The sequence below is a fragment of the Callionymus lyra genome, chromosome 7 (genome assembly GCF_982586985.1).
Source record: "Callionymus lyra chromosome 7, fCalLyr1.hap1.1, whole genome shotgun sequence".
Lineage (NCBI taxonomy): Eukaryota > Metazoa > Chordata > Actinopteri > Syngnathiformes > Callionymidae > Callionymus > Callionymus lyra.
Window position 1 is genome coordinate 7,074,271 of NC_141824.1, and position 14,346 is coordinate 7,088,616.

General features: G+C 39.5%; 2 protein-coding genes across 3 annotated transcripts; both read left to right on the plus strand.

The window, feature by feature from the left end:
- Window positions 1-562: 562 nt before the first annotated feature.
- Window positions 563-9,736, plus strand: ftr86 (finTRIM family, member 86). Of its 2 annotated transcripts, none has more exons than XM_087795387.1 (11): window positions 563-1,104; window positions 1,168-1,263; window positions 2,384-2,617; window positions 3,299-3,461; window positions 4,209-4,304; window positions 6,903-6,950; window positions 7,012-7,062; window positions 8,192-8,227; window positions 8,293-8,346; window positions 8,413-8,609; window positions 9,306-9,736. In XM_087795387.1, exons 1-11 carry the CDS (start codon window positions 655-657, stop codon window positions 9,639-9,641), a joined length of 1,761 nt encoding a protein of 586 aa, XP_087651513.1. In that variant the 5' UTR covers window positions 563-654; the 3' UTR covers window positions 9,642-9,736. The 2 variants fall into 2 exon arrangements, with proteins under 2 accessions (XP_087651513.1, XP_087651514.1); XM_087795388.1 differs by having other exon boundaries at window positions 8,296-8,346.
- A 1,310-nt stretch (window positions 9,737-11,046) lies between these two features.
- Window positions 11,047-14,026, plus strand: LOC148074963 (complement C1q-like protein 2). Its single transcript, XM_087796161.1, has 4 exons — window positions 11,047-11,053; window positions 11,122-11,217; window positions 12,814-12,954; window positions 13,593-14,026. The coding sequence occupies exons 1-4, from the start codon at window positions 11,047-11,049 to the stop codon at window positions 14,024-14,026; spliced, it is 678 nt and encodes a 225-aa protein (XP_087652287.1).
- The last annotated feature ends 320 nt before the right edge of the window (window positions 14,027-14,346 follow it).

Consider the following 14,346-nt stretch of genomic DNA (forward strand, 5'->3'; position numbering starts at 1 on the left):
TTAAAAATAAAGAAAAGTGTATATTTCGATTCACACTCCATGCCAGTGGGTGGCGGTAATTCATATTTACGTTGTTTTCTTAATAATAAAATAAAAAAAAAGAAAAGGTTGTGTTCCATTTGTGTTTGAACTCTCAACATAGATGGTCAGATCATGAGGAACACATTTTTTTTTAAAGTATATTGAAGTGACTTTTAAAGCAAATCATATTTTCTTCTGCAAAACAATATTTGAAAAAATAATATTTTTAAAAAGAATAGAACAAAATAAAGTTGTGTTCGATTTGTGTTTGAACTTAACATGGATGGTCAGATCATGAGGAACACATTTTTTTTTAAAGTATATTGAAGTGACAAAACAGCTTTTCTTCTCCAGAACAATATTTAAAAAAAATATATTTTTTTCTAAAAGAAAAAAACAAAAGAAAGTTTCCATCAAAATTTCCCGACCATCGATCAAGTTTCAACCCCAAGGTTTTTCTTTTTTTAGATTCTCTTCAAGTGATGTCACAAAAACTCCCAGCAACCTGTCAAACCAGCCGCACCTGAACCTTTGAGCAACCGTGATTACAAGTCGTTTTGGCATTTGTGAACCTGAGCACGAGTCTCCTCGGTTCACCTTCTTCGGTTCACCTGGTCCCAGACTCCCCCCGTCATGGCCTCGGCCTGGTCCGAAGAAGAGGCCTTCGTCTGCTCCGTGTGCCTGGAGACCCTGAAGGATCCGGCCACGCTGCCCTGCGGACACTCGTACTGCCTGGCTTGTATCCGCCGCCACTGGGACAAAGGCGGAGGCCGGTGCAGCTGCCCGCAGTGTCGGCAGGTTTTCAACCCTCGACCCTCGCTGGCCAAGAGCACCGTCCTGGTGGAGGCCATGGAGAAGCTGAGGTCCAACAGCCTCCGCTTGAACTCCCCGCCCGTGTATCTGGACGTGGGAAGCGTTTACCCTCGGCTTCCGTCCGCGGCCCCCAAACCGTGTCCCAGACACGGGCGTCCCCTGGACCTGTTCTGCCGGGACGACCGGGAGTGTGTGTGCGAGGACTGCTGCCAGGATGGACACGAGGGCCACAGTGTCCTGAAACCTGAGGACGAGAGGAAAGACAAGCAGGTACTCGAAAAACGTTTATTCTCAACTCGATGATTCCTGAGTTTGTTTTTTTTGTTTTTCCAGAAGGAGCTTCTGGAGACGTTGCTGGAGGCTCAGAGGAAATCCCAGGAGACCGTCCGAGAACTTGAGGAGCTTCCACATGTGGCTCGACAGCACAAGGTCGGTCTGAAGAAAAAATTTTTTTTTTTTTTTTAATGAAAATTAATTTGTATAGAAGAATATCAGTGTTATCAGAATATTGCGCGGTTCAGTTTAACGTTTTTAAAATGTAAGCATTGAATTAGTTCATTTGTTTTGGATAGTTTAATGTAAAAATCTGTGTATGGAAAGGTTGAATTTATCTTTTAATAAATACATGGGTTTACAAATTCAAATATTGATTTTTCTATTTATTTATTGATTATTATTTAAAAACATTTTTTAATTCAATATGTCAAATAAAATAATTCTAAATTCAATATTGGTTTTAATTATAGCCTTTTAAAATGTATTGTTTTCTTGAGGCACTATTACACAAACTTGTATTCTCATATCGAATTTAGATTGTTTTATTTTTTTAAATATTGGAATATAAAAAAATGTAAAAAATAATATATATAAATATATGTAAAATCTTTCTTTTTATTTCAATATCTAATTCAATCCTTTTTTTTAATGAAACGTTTAAGCATTAATTATCATTTCATTTTTTTAAATAATTGTATTAAATATTTTTTATATTTAAAATGTTTGAGTTTAGTTTGAGTAATTAATAATGTAATTTATAAAATTGAGTATTTTAAAAATAGTCTTTATTTACAAATACAGTTAAATATTGTAATCCCAATATATCCAAATACATTTTCTAAATTAAATATTTGAACTTGTACTCTTGGTGTCACCAGACATTACCAACAGAGCGCCGAACCGCTCTCAAACTTTTCAGCCAATCATGCGACTCACAGACGATCACGTGACAAACTACTCATGGTATTGTCCGGTGTCACTAATATACCAACACTTTTATGGTGAATTTAAAAGGCTACAAATTGAAAAATATTGATTTTAGAAAAATTTAATTTTGATCATTTGAATTCAAATAATAAACTCCGTGTAAAAATAAAATCAACTATTTTGAAATCATTTTTATTTTTTTCTCAAATTCACTAAATATGAAGCCAATTCAAGGTTTCAATATACAAAATATTGAAGTTAAATGCTTACAAAAAACAACATTTTAAATGTTAAATTCAACCATTCAATATTTTTATATATTATATTTATATATATTTCTTCAAAGGCTTCATTCCAAGGACTGCAGAGAGAGAAACTGGACATATGTTCTGATCTTACGAACGACCTGAGTGACCTCGGGACGAAGCTGGACGAACTCCTGGACAAACACGAGGCGACCTTTGGAAGCCAGATCGAAGGTCAGATCCACAGACTGGAACAGAAGGTGGCGCAACTGAGCTGGAAGAACGAGGAGCTGAACCGACTGGCAGGGATGCAGGACGACGTCTGCTTCTTAAAGGTAAATGAAAAGAATATTGGAAATAAAAAATAGACTATTTAGGAAAACAAAAAACATATTGGATAGAATGTATCAAATAAACTTAAACATTTTATTTGGATTTGTTTTAATTACTGTGTGGTATTGATTGATTGATAACGATCTCACATTGGGGAAATTGAAGTAGTCACAGATGTGCACAATAAAACGATTAAACAAACATTAAGATTAAATTAAGGCATAGTTATTTACTTACTTACTAGTACTTGTATTAACAATAACAAAAACAAAAATAAATAATAAATAATAATAATAGTAATAACAATAATCCTACTTGTGTACGAAAAAGTTACAGCCTAGTGATGTTTTTAAATCCAATATTCTAAGTTTTTATAAAAAGTTCCATTTTTCTAAACCCATCGTTCCAGCAAGTTAACGTCATTGATTTCACTTATTTTGTGCCTCCGGAGCTGCCGTAGCTGGTCGGGTTAATTACCTCGACTGGACAGCAGGGGGAAGCAGATACATTTCTAGAACATCTCGGTCTGCTTTGTCGATTCAAACTTTTAAAAAATCAATGAAATATTTAAAGGAACATTTCAAACAGCAGAGGGAAAATAACGTAATCTCCTCGGTGGACGGAAATATAGCAGTTTTTTAAACATCCTCACACAACCCTTGACGTTTGTTGCTGCTTTCAAGAACTTCCACCTGATGGCGCCACTGAGCGACTCCGACACCACGAGCGAGTCGATCCTCAGCAAAGAAAAACGAGTCCAAGAGTGTGTCAGAGCTGCTCTGAAGGAACTCCAGGAGTGTGTGGGAGAAGTTTGCAGAAGTACTTTCAACAACATCTCAGCTTTACGTAAGTTTTCGAGAACCTTTCAAGCTCGTCAGCCTCAAAATAATCACATAAAAAAACAAAATAAAACAAAAGTACATGATCATTTTTATTTTATTAAGCTCAATGTATATCAAATTACATTGTAATTTACCTGCTTGAGACCTTGGCTCCTGCGTTGTTTTGAGTGAAGCGGACTACTACGATGTTAATTCAAAGAAAAAGCAAAAAAAAACGTGTCTTTGTAAAAATAAAATGGATCTTTTTTTAAAATATATAAATTGTATTACTTTAATCAATGTTGTTTTTCTTTGATTGCTATTTTCCTTTAATGTTGTTGTATAAATATAATTATGTAAGTAAATTAAATTCAAAACATAAAAAAGAAAAAATGAAGATAACATTTTCAAGTAGTTTTTAATTTTATTTATTTAGGGGAAAAGTTTGTAAGTCGTGTTCATTTTTATTTAAGTGACAACATAGTAGAAATAATTTAGTCATTAAAGGTGAAACAGCCTGAGGAAATGTAATTAAACCTAAACCTGGTCCATGTTTTTAAATTAAAAGATAATTTAATAATAAATCTTTAGTTGCTAATTCTTGAAATGGTAAAGTGTAGTGAAGTAAAAGTTATGAAACTAAACTGTGAAAATAAATGTATATTATAGTATGAGAGAAAATAAACGACTTATAGCAAAATAAAAGTTCCATTTAAACATGTGGTAAAATATTCTCATTCGGATTTTAAACTATTCAACTTGAACTCATCAGTAAATGAAGGAGCTTCAGCTCCGACACAGAGCGACTCAGCAGCTTCAACTCCTGCAGCAGAAGTAGAAGAAGTCCCGCCTAACAGGAAGAACACAGGTACGGTCATGCGACATCGGTACGATCGGACGACGCGTTGACACCGGTAGGGTCACACGACGCGGTTACGATCGCACGACGCCGGTACGATCGAACGAAGCGATTATGATCGGAGGAAGCGGGTACGATCGAACGAAGCGATTACGATCGGACGACGCGGGTACGATCGGACGACGCGGGTACGATTGGACGACGCGGGTACGATCGAACGAAGCGGGTACGATCGAACGAAGCGATTACGATCGGACGATGCGGGTACAATTGGTCGAAGCGGGTACGATCGAACGACGCGGCTACTATCGAACGACGCGGGTACGATCGGACGACGCGAGCACGATCGGACGACGCGGGCACGATCGGACGACGCGGGCACGATCGGACGACGCGGGCACGATCGGACGACGCGGGCACGATCGCACGACGCGGGCACGATCGCACGACGCGGACACGATCGGACGACGCGGGCACGATCGGACGACGCGGGCACGATCGAACGACGCGGGTACGATCGAACGACGCGGGTACTTTCGTGGGTACGATCGGACGACACGGACACGATCGAACGACGCAGGTACGACCGAACGACGCAGGTACTTTCGCGGGTACGATCGGACGACGCGGGTATGATCGGACGACGCGGGTACGATCGTACGACGCGGGTACGATCGTACGACGCGGGTACGATCGGACGACGCGGGCACGATCGGACGACGCGGGCACGATCGGACGACGCGGGCACGATCCAACGACGCGGGTACGATCGAACGACGCAGGTACTTTCGTGGGTACGATCGGACGACGCGGACACGATCGAACGACGCAGGTACGATCGAACGACGCAGGTACTTTCGCGGGTACGATCGGACGACGCGGGTATGATCGCACGACGCGGGTATGATCGCACGACGCGGGTATGATCGGACAACGCGGGTACGATCGTACGACGCCGGTACGATCGGACGACGCGGACACGATCGACGACGCGGACACGATCGCATGACACGGACACGGGTACGATCGCATGACACGGGTACGATCGAACGACGCGGGTACGATCGACGACGCGGACACGATCGACGACGCGGGTACGATCGGACGACGCGGGTACGATCGGACGACGCGGGTACGATTGGACGACGCGGGTACGATCGGACGAAGCGGGTACGATCGAACGAAGCGATTACGATCAGACGATGCGGGTACAATTGGTCGAAGCGGGTACGATCGAACGACGCGGCTACTATCGAACGACGCGGGTACGATCGGACGACGCGAGCACGATCGGACGACGCGGGCACGATCGGACGACGCGGGCACGATCGAACGACGCGGGTACGATCGAACGACGCAGGTACTTTCGTGGGTACGATCGGACGACGCGGACACGATCGAACGACGCAGGTACGATCGAACGACGCAGGTACTTTCGCGGGTACGATCGGACGACGCGGGTATGATCGGACGACGCGGGTATGATCGGACAACGCGGGTACGATCATACGACGCGGGTACGATCGGACGACGCGGGCACGATCGGACGACGCGGGCACGATCGGACGACGCGGGCACGATCGAACGACGCGGGTACGATCGAACGACGCAGGTACTTTCGTGGGTACGATCGGACGACGCGGACACGATCGAACGACGCAGGTACGATCGAACGACGCAGGTACTTTCACGGGTACGATCGGACGACGCGGGTATGATCGCACGACGCGGGTATGATCGGACAACGCGGGTACGATCGTACGACGCCGGTACGATCGGACGACGCGGACACGATCGACGACGCGGACACGATCGCATGACACGGACGCGGGTACGATCGCATGACACGGGTACGATCGAACGACGCGGGTACGATCGACGACGCGGACACGATCGACGACGCGGGTACGTTCGGACGACGCAGGTACGTTCGCGGGTACGATCGGACGACAGGGGTACGATCGCGGGTACGATCGGATGACGCAGGTACGTTTGCGGGTACGATCGGACGACGCGGGTACGATCGCGGGTCCGATCGGACGACGCGGGTACGATCGGACGACGCGGGTACAATCGCGGGTACGATCGGACGACGCGGGTACGATCGCGGGTACGATCGGACGACGCGGGTACGATCGCGGGTACGATCGGACGACGCGGGTACTTTCGCAGGTACGATCGGACGACGCGGGTACGTTCGCGGGTATGATCGAACGACGCGGGTACGATCGCGGGTACGATCGGACGACGCGGATACGATCGCGGGTACGATCGGACGACGCGGATACGATCGCGGGTATGATCGAACAACGCGGGTACGATCGGACGACGCCGATACGATCGCGGGTACGATCGGACGACGCGGATACTATCGCGGGTACGATCGGACGACGCGGATACTATCGCGGGTACGATCGGACGACGCGGGTACGATCGCGGGTACGATCGGACGACGTGGGTACGATCGCGGGTACGATGGGACGACGTGGGTACAATCGCGGGTACGATCGGACGACATGGGTACAATCGTGGGTACAATCGGACGACACGGGTATTAATTCAACATCAGGTCAAATAAACAAAGCTCTCACGTTGTTTCTCCAACAGTCGTCTACGAGATGCAAAACCCTCCAGTTCCTCCACGAAGACCTGAGAGTGAGCAGAAGTTCTTTCAAGTGACTGGTGAACATGTTGGTTTCATACGTTTCTTCTTCAGGTCTAAAAGATTCCATCAAGTCTGAACCGTTGGATCCACGACCGTCCTTCGGTAAATATTATTTGAAACCTACGATTGTTTTGATTGAAGTTACTGTTTGTCTATGAAGGTACATTTGTTTATTTAGAATTGGAAAAAAACGAATTGAAAGTAATAAAATACTTTCAATCAAAAATAAAACAAAAAGTAAATGCAAGAAAATATGGTTGAGATTAAAGAAAATTAATTTTAACACTTTTCTTCAATCCTTAATCAAAAATGTTGTGTTTAGCACATGTTTTTGTCTGTTTTTTTTTTTTTTTTTATGATATACTGTGTGTGTGTGTGTAAAATCATTTTTATTGAAAAAACCTTTATATTGAAAAAGAACGCATTTACCTTTTTTATTTCTTTAAAGTTATATTTTTTGTGTTTGGTTTTTTACATCATTAAAGTGAAACATGTTTCATTGAGTAGAAAAAGAAAAACACATTTTAAAGCTATTTTTGTTGAAGCCAAAAACAATGTAAAGTAATTTTCTATTATCGAAGTGAAAACAATTTTGATCTTATTAAATTAAAAAATAAAAACTTCAATAACCTTTTTATTTAAGTGAAAAAAGTTTTTTTTATTGAACGCTAATAGTGTTAAAGGTAATGAAAACCTTAAATATCATGTTTAGTTTTTTTTTTCAAAATAGTAAAGTACAGTTACTAAATCAATGAAGTTCAAATTATATTTTTCATCAGTTATTTTATGATTTATCAATAAAGTGTGTGTTGAATTCAAATATTTGATTAAATGTATTGTTAGTGTTTGTTCCCTTTTTTTTGTGTGTCGTAATTACACTCCCAGCCGCTAGATGGCAGCACAAAGTCCTGCAATATATATTTTCATTCATGATTAACATGTAAATATTGATGGAGTTTGATTACTTTTGTGTTGCAGTTAAACTTTTAGTCGCTAGATGGCAGCATTGATTACATAATTCACAGCAAAAATTAACAATGAAATCCTGGTATATGACTGAGGACGAGAGGATACAGTGACACATCATTTGTGTTATGGGTAGGAAATGTGTCTTTCATACAAAAAATATATATTTTTTGATTGGAAATGTAATTTAAAAGTCGTTTTTTACTTTTATTGATTTGAAAATGTTTTAGTTTTTTCATTGATTAACAATAATTCTCTTGTCAAGCTTCAGCTCCTCCGGCTCCTCTGCTGCCACCTCCAGGTGAAAAGTATTTTCAATCGTGAATAGTTTAGCTTTGTTTGCTGAAGTCAAGTTTCTCTCTCCAGCAGAAAGAACCGAGCAGTTTCCAGAACCAAAGACCCGAGGAGAACTACTCAAGTGTGAGTTGAACAAACGCACAAAAAAAAAACACTGTTGATTCTGTCGCTTCATCGTCGACTCTTCAGTTCGCGTCGAGCCGAGCCTGGACCCGAACTCTGCGTATCGCCACCTGCTGCTCGCCGATCTTAAGGCCACGATGAGGGCGGAGAACGTGAACGCGACCGAACATCCCGAACGATTCCAGTTCTGGAGGCAGATCCTGTGCAAGGAGCCTCTCGGAGGAAGTCCGTACTACTGGGAGGTGGAGTGGAGCGGACAGAAGGTAGAACCAGAACCTTTACACATGTTGGAAGTAGATCAGAGACATTATTAGAATATTTAACGTTTAAAATGTTGAAACTTTTACACTTTTAATTGATTTTTATTATGAATTAATATTTTATATATAATTGAATTAAATATATAAATGTTAATCTATATATATTTTATTTAACAATTTGAATTTATATATATATATATATATATATATTAATTAATCTTGATTTTTAACGTTTTAAATTCCAAATAAAAATGTAATATTTTGTTAAAGTCTGGTGACATTATTACACTACATTTTTTTTAAAAGGTTGTGAATGAATTTTTTATTTAATTTTGATTTTTTTTATTATTATTATTAGAATTAAAATGTTTAAACTTCTTGTAATAAAATGAAATAAATTAATTTTGAAAACTTTTTATATTATTTGAATTAAAGTAAAAAACAACTTCTACCTTTCCATATACAAAAATATTTAATTAAATTATTTAATAAAAACAAATGAAATGTTAATTAAAAAAACAACAACATTCAATTAAAAAAATGTATTTTAATTTAAGAAAAAAAAAACATGAAAGTTTCAACGATAAATTGTTAAATAAAACCACGATATTCATGGATCTACTTTACTCTAGAATGTTCCGTTTGTGAGGAAATGATTCACTGAAAGTTAAAATCTAGATCCGCCTCATTCTTCTCTAGTTCTCCGTCGCCGTCGCCTACAAGGACATTGAACGTAAAACCTCGGACGACAAAAGCCGCCTGGGACACAACCCCAAGTCCTGGAGCTTGTACTGGTCCGGCACCGGGTTCTCCTTCTGGCACGACTCCAAGGAGAAACTGCTGGGTTCTCCCAAATCCAAGAGGATCGGCGTCTACCTGGACCAGCACGCGGGGGTTCTGGCTTTTTACCGGATCGCCAAGGACCAGGCCGAGCTCATCCACCGGCACCAGACCCAGTTCTGCGGCGCACTGTACCCGGGGTTCCGGTTCTCGGCGAGCGTGGGATCGTCGGTGACCATGTGTCAGTTGGATTGAGACGTTTTTAATGTGTACTCCCAAGAAATGAAGATAAATAAACGGATTTTAAACGAATAAAGTCAATGTCAAGTCAATAAAGTTAAAAAATGTCCGACTCCTGCTCTCTTGCTTTTTTTATATTTAAAAGAAAATGTATTTTCTATTTAAAAAAAACTCCTCAGTTGCATGTGCTTTGGGTCGTATCAAGGTATTTTACAAAGTTTTAAAATTAAATTCCTTAAAGTGACACAACGTAAGATTAAAAAAATTGGTTTTGGCTCCACCCAGTGGTAGAAAAGTGTATTTAAATGTTGTTTTCCGTTTTATAATTTTGAAAAAAGACCTGAAAAGTAATTTCTAGTGTTTCATACTTTTTGCAGATTCTCTTTAATCACATTTTATTTAGTAGAAATATTCAAAATGGCTGATTTAGATGATTGTGAAAATTTCTGGTTTAAATATTGTCGTTATCCTTCCATAGTGCAATAACAGTGTTGCTTAAAATTATTATTTTTAGGACTTTATTTAGTAGATTTTTGTTTACTTGTTTTTCTCCTTTTTAAAATTAAACGTCTTTTTAAAAATTGAAATAATCATTTATTTTTCCAGAATTTTCCAGAAATATTTTTGTCATCATACATGTCTTTTTTCACTCTGTATTTTAGTTGAAATGGACGTTTTTGACGTAGAAAAAGTTTCGTAGTTTTTCCGTAGTGAAAAAAAAGGAGGTTGTTCTCCTTTATTCAAGTGAAACAGTGTCGATAAACACGTTTTTTTTTAAATCAAGAAGTTTTAAAGTCTTTTTTTTTAACCTGATAAATACTTTTCTTTTCTTTTTCCGAAATCTCCAGTAACATTTTTGTGAATTAAAAAACATAAATTCAATTAAATTAGCAAAACAGTACCAATGAAATACTGTATTTAAAATGAGTATTTTCTTTTTACAGCTGAAAACAACAGGTTCTCAACAAATACATCATTATCTCCACTAGAGTCAGAGAAAAAATACTTATAAAAAATAGACTTTATATTAAATACATATAAATTTAGAAAACTTTTTTAAAATCAACAAGTTTTAAATATTATTTATATTTATATTTATATTTATTTATAGATATCGAGGACAAACTGATGGCCGTAACAATTGATGTAAAGTGTTTCTAAAAGAGCGAGAGATCCTTGAGATCCGTGTCACAACATGTAACGTTATCTCAGCAGCACAAAAGCAAAGATGTATGTTAGCGCGACGACCTTCCCTTTAGAGGTTTCGTGAAACTGAACCCACGTCCTAGACACAAAAGTCTTCAAACCCCCTCCTCAATTCAAAGAAACCCAAGCAGTGATGGCTCTAAAGAAAGGGAGGAGACACCTGTATAAATACTGCTGCCACTCTTGACCCTCAACAAGCTGATCCACTGTCATCATGAGAGGTGAGACCACCAGCAGAAGATCTTCTTTTATCTCCAGATCATGTCTCCAGTTGTTGTTTCTCCTCCAGCGCTGCTGCTGATGTTCCTCCTGCAGGCCGCGGCGGCTCAGAGAACTTTCAACTGGAGGGCGGCGCAGGAGAACTCCGAGCCGGAGCCGGGAAGCGGTAAGTTCTTCACTGGGGATTAGACCCTGTAGACCAGGACCAACTCAACAGGGGGGCCACTAGGGGTCCATTCTTGGAGAGCTCATGGTCTTTCAGCAACTATTTGGAATGTTTTTGTGTAGTTTTAATAGTGAATTTCAGGCAATTTTTTCTCTAATTTTAAAAGATTTGTTTTATTCCCTCTTATCTATATAATCAACGTTATATAAATGATAACATTTAATATAATAATCTTTATCACTCGACCATAAAAAATGTATCAATTTACTCCTGAACATATAAAAATTTAGACGGTAAATAAAAAGGTCTACGGAATATCACGACCGTCGACCACAAGTTCGAAAACCCTTGTGTAGAATGTGTTGATACGAATTGTATCACGATACAGGGGCAACAATACGATATATCGTGATACTGTAGTAACAAGTATATATGTGTAGTATTGTCCAGTACTTGACTCTGGTGTTGTAGTATTTACAGACCACATGACTCTTGACGAAGTCGTAACTGCTTTCATTTGTTTTCAAACCAAAATATGTCCAAAGTAAGTAAGTAAGTAATATTTATTTATATAGCGCTTTTCGAGACCATCATCTTTAAAAGCTGCTGGAGTCACTGTATCCTCTCGTCCTCAGTCATATACCAGGATTTCATTGTTCCTTTTGCTGCAAATGATGTAATCAATGCTGCCATCTAGCGACTAAAAGTTTAACTGCAACACAAAAATAATCAAACTCCAGCGATATTTACATTTTAATCATAAATGAAAATAAATTTTGCGGGACTTTGCGCTGCCATCTAGCGGCTGGGAGTGTAATTGCAACACACACAAAATGGAACAAACACTAACAATAAATTTAATCAAATAAGGGTATTTGACACAGACTTTATTAATAAATCATGAAGTAACTATGATGAAAAATATAATTTGCAGTTCATTGATTCAGTAACTGTACTTTAGTATCGTGAGAAAAACTAAACATGATATTTAATGTTTTCATTACCTTTAACACTATTAGCTTTCAATAAAAAAACTTTTTTCACTTCAATAAAAACGCTTTTTTTTTTTTACATAATAAGGTCAAAATTGTTTTCACTTCCATTATAGAGAATGACTTTACATTGTTTTTTCGCTTCAATAAAAATAGCTTTAAAACGTGTTTTTCTTAAGTAGACTATTTCAATAACTTGGACTTCTTACTCAGTGAAACATGTTTCACTTTAATGATGTAAAAAACACAAAAAATATAACTTTAAAGAGAGAAAAATGGTAAATGTATTTCTTTATTTCCAATATAAAGGTTTTTTCAATAAAAAACTTTTTTAATATATATATATATATATATATATATATATATTTATGTATATAGCGGCTGGGAGTGTAATTGCGACACATAAAATGGAACAAACACTAACAATACATTTAATCAAAATTTGACACACACTTTATTGATAAATCATGAAGTAACTAAATATAATTGGAAGTTCATTGATTCAGTAACTGTACTAGGCATGATATTTAAGTTTTTCGATGTTTTCTCACTCATGTGTTTAATTGTAAAACTGCTGACTCGGCACGTGTGTGTGTTTCTACAGTTTGCATCACGGACTCGCAGTCGTGCGGCTGTTGTGTGATGCAGCAGCAGATCCACCGCATGAAGACCTTCTTCAACGCCAGCCTCACCGAGCTGGAGGCCGAGCTGGAAAAAACCCAAACCATCCTCAGCAACATCCGATGTGAGCGGAGAGAGTATATATACATATATATATATTTTTTTTCAATAAAAAACGTTTTATATATATATATATGCTTAAGTAGTATGCTTAAGTAACATATATATATATAAGTAGTATATACAGTATATACTGTTTATATATAAACTTTAAGTTTTTATTGAAAAACCTTTATATTGGAAATAAAGAAACGCATTTACCATTTTTCTTTATTTAAAGTTATATTTTTTGTGTTTGTTTTTTACATCATTGAAGTGAAACATGTTTGATTGAGTAAGAAGTCCAAGTTATTGACATAGTCTATTAAAAAAAAACACGTTTTAAAGTTTATTAAAGCAAAAAACAATGTAAAGTCATTTTCTGATATGGAAGAATTTTGACCTTATTATGTAAAACAAACAACTACAATAACGTTTATATAATATGGTGCAGATTTCTATTTTATTCTATTTCGATTTTTTTTTTCATTTTATTATTTTATTTCTGGGTGTTTTTATTTGTTTGTATATTGCTCTGCTGTTTAAACCGAATTTCGCCTCGCGGGACAAATAAAGGATTCTGATTCTGATTCTGAGAGTTCGTCCCGAAAAACCCCCGAAGAGGATCCTCACGATCTGTTTTTGTTTTGTTTCCCCCCCCAGCCGCTCGTAGCGCCTTCTCCGTGGCCTTGACCAACAGCAAGGACCTGAGCTGCTTCGGGCCCTTCCGTGACGACCGCCTGATCACCTACCAGCACGTGTTCATCAACCTGGGCGACAGCTACGACCCGAGCACCGGCGTCTTCGCCGTGCCGCGCTCCGGCGTCTACAGCCTGGCGCTCACCGTCTACAGCGACGCCGGTTCCCCCGGCAACACCCTGGCGGCCTGCGGGGCCCTGCAGGTCAACGGGCTCCTGGTGGCCGGCCCCAGCGAGAGGAACATGCAGGACCAGGAGGACAGCGCCACCATCGTGCTGGCCATCCACCTGAAGGCCGGGGACAAGGTGTCCGTCAACCTGCCCATCGGCTGCTTCCTGTGCGACGACGCCAGTCACTTCAACACCTTCACCGGCTTCCTGCTCTACTCCACCGACTGACGTCTGCGTTCAAGTTGAATATCTTTGTCGTCCGTCTGTTCTTTCCTGTGTCTGGAGCTGAAACTACAGCTTGAAATAAAAGAAATCAGACCTGAAACGATGATTCTTCCTCCTTCGAAACCATCAATAAATAAACTTTATTAAGAGGACATGACGTATGGAGACCCTTAAACCAGGGGTGGGTAGTTGTATTCCCTCAGGGGCCACATTATATAAGTAAGTAAGTTTTTATTTATAGAGCGCTTTTCCAGACCAGGGTCACAAAGCGCTTAAACAATCAAAACAATATTCAATAAAATATATACTTTAAAGATCAAGAT

Excerpts from the sequence above, each read along its gene's own strand:
- LOC148074963 (XM_087796161.1), top strand. Across the intron at positions 11,218-12,813 it reads CGAGCCGGAGCCGGGAAGCG|TTTGCATCACGGACTCGCAG; the intron begins GTAAGTTCTTCA and ends GTGTTTCTACAG. Across the intron at positions 12,955-13,592 it reads CATCCTCAGCAACATCCGAT|CCGCTCGTAGCGCCTTCTCC; the intron begins GTGAGCGGAGAG and ends TTCCCCCCCCAG.
- ftr86 (XM_087795387.1), top strand. The coding sequence starts at position 655 with ATGGCCTCGGCCTGGTCCGAAGAAGAGGCCTTCGTCTGCTCCGTGTGC. Across the intron at positions 2,618-3,298 it reads ACGACGTCTGCTTCTTAAAG|AACTTCCACCTGATGGCGCC; the intron begins GTAAATGAAAAG and ends GCTGCTTTCAAG. Across the intron at positions 8,347-8,412 it reads CCGAGGAGAACTACTCAAGT|TTCGCGTCGAGCCGAGCCTG; the intron begins GTGAGTTGAACA and ends TCGACTCTTCAG.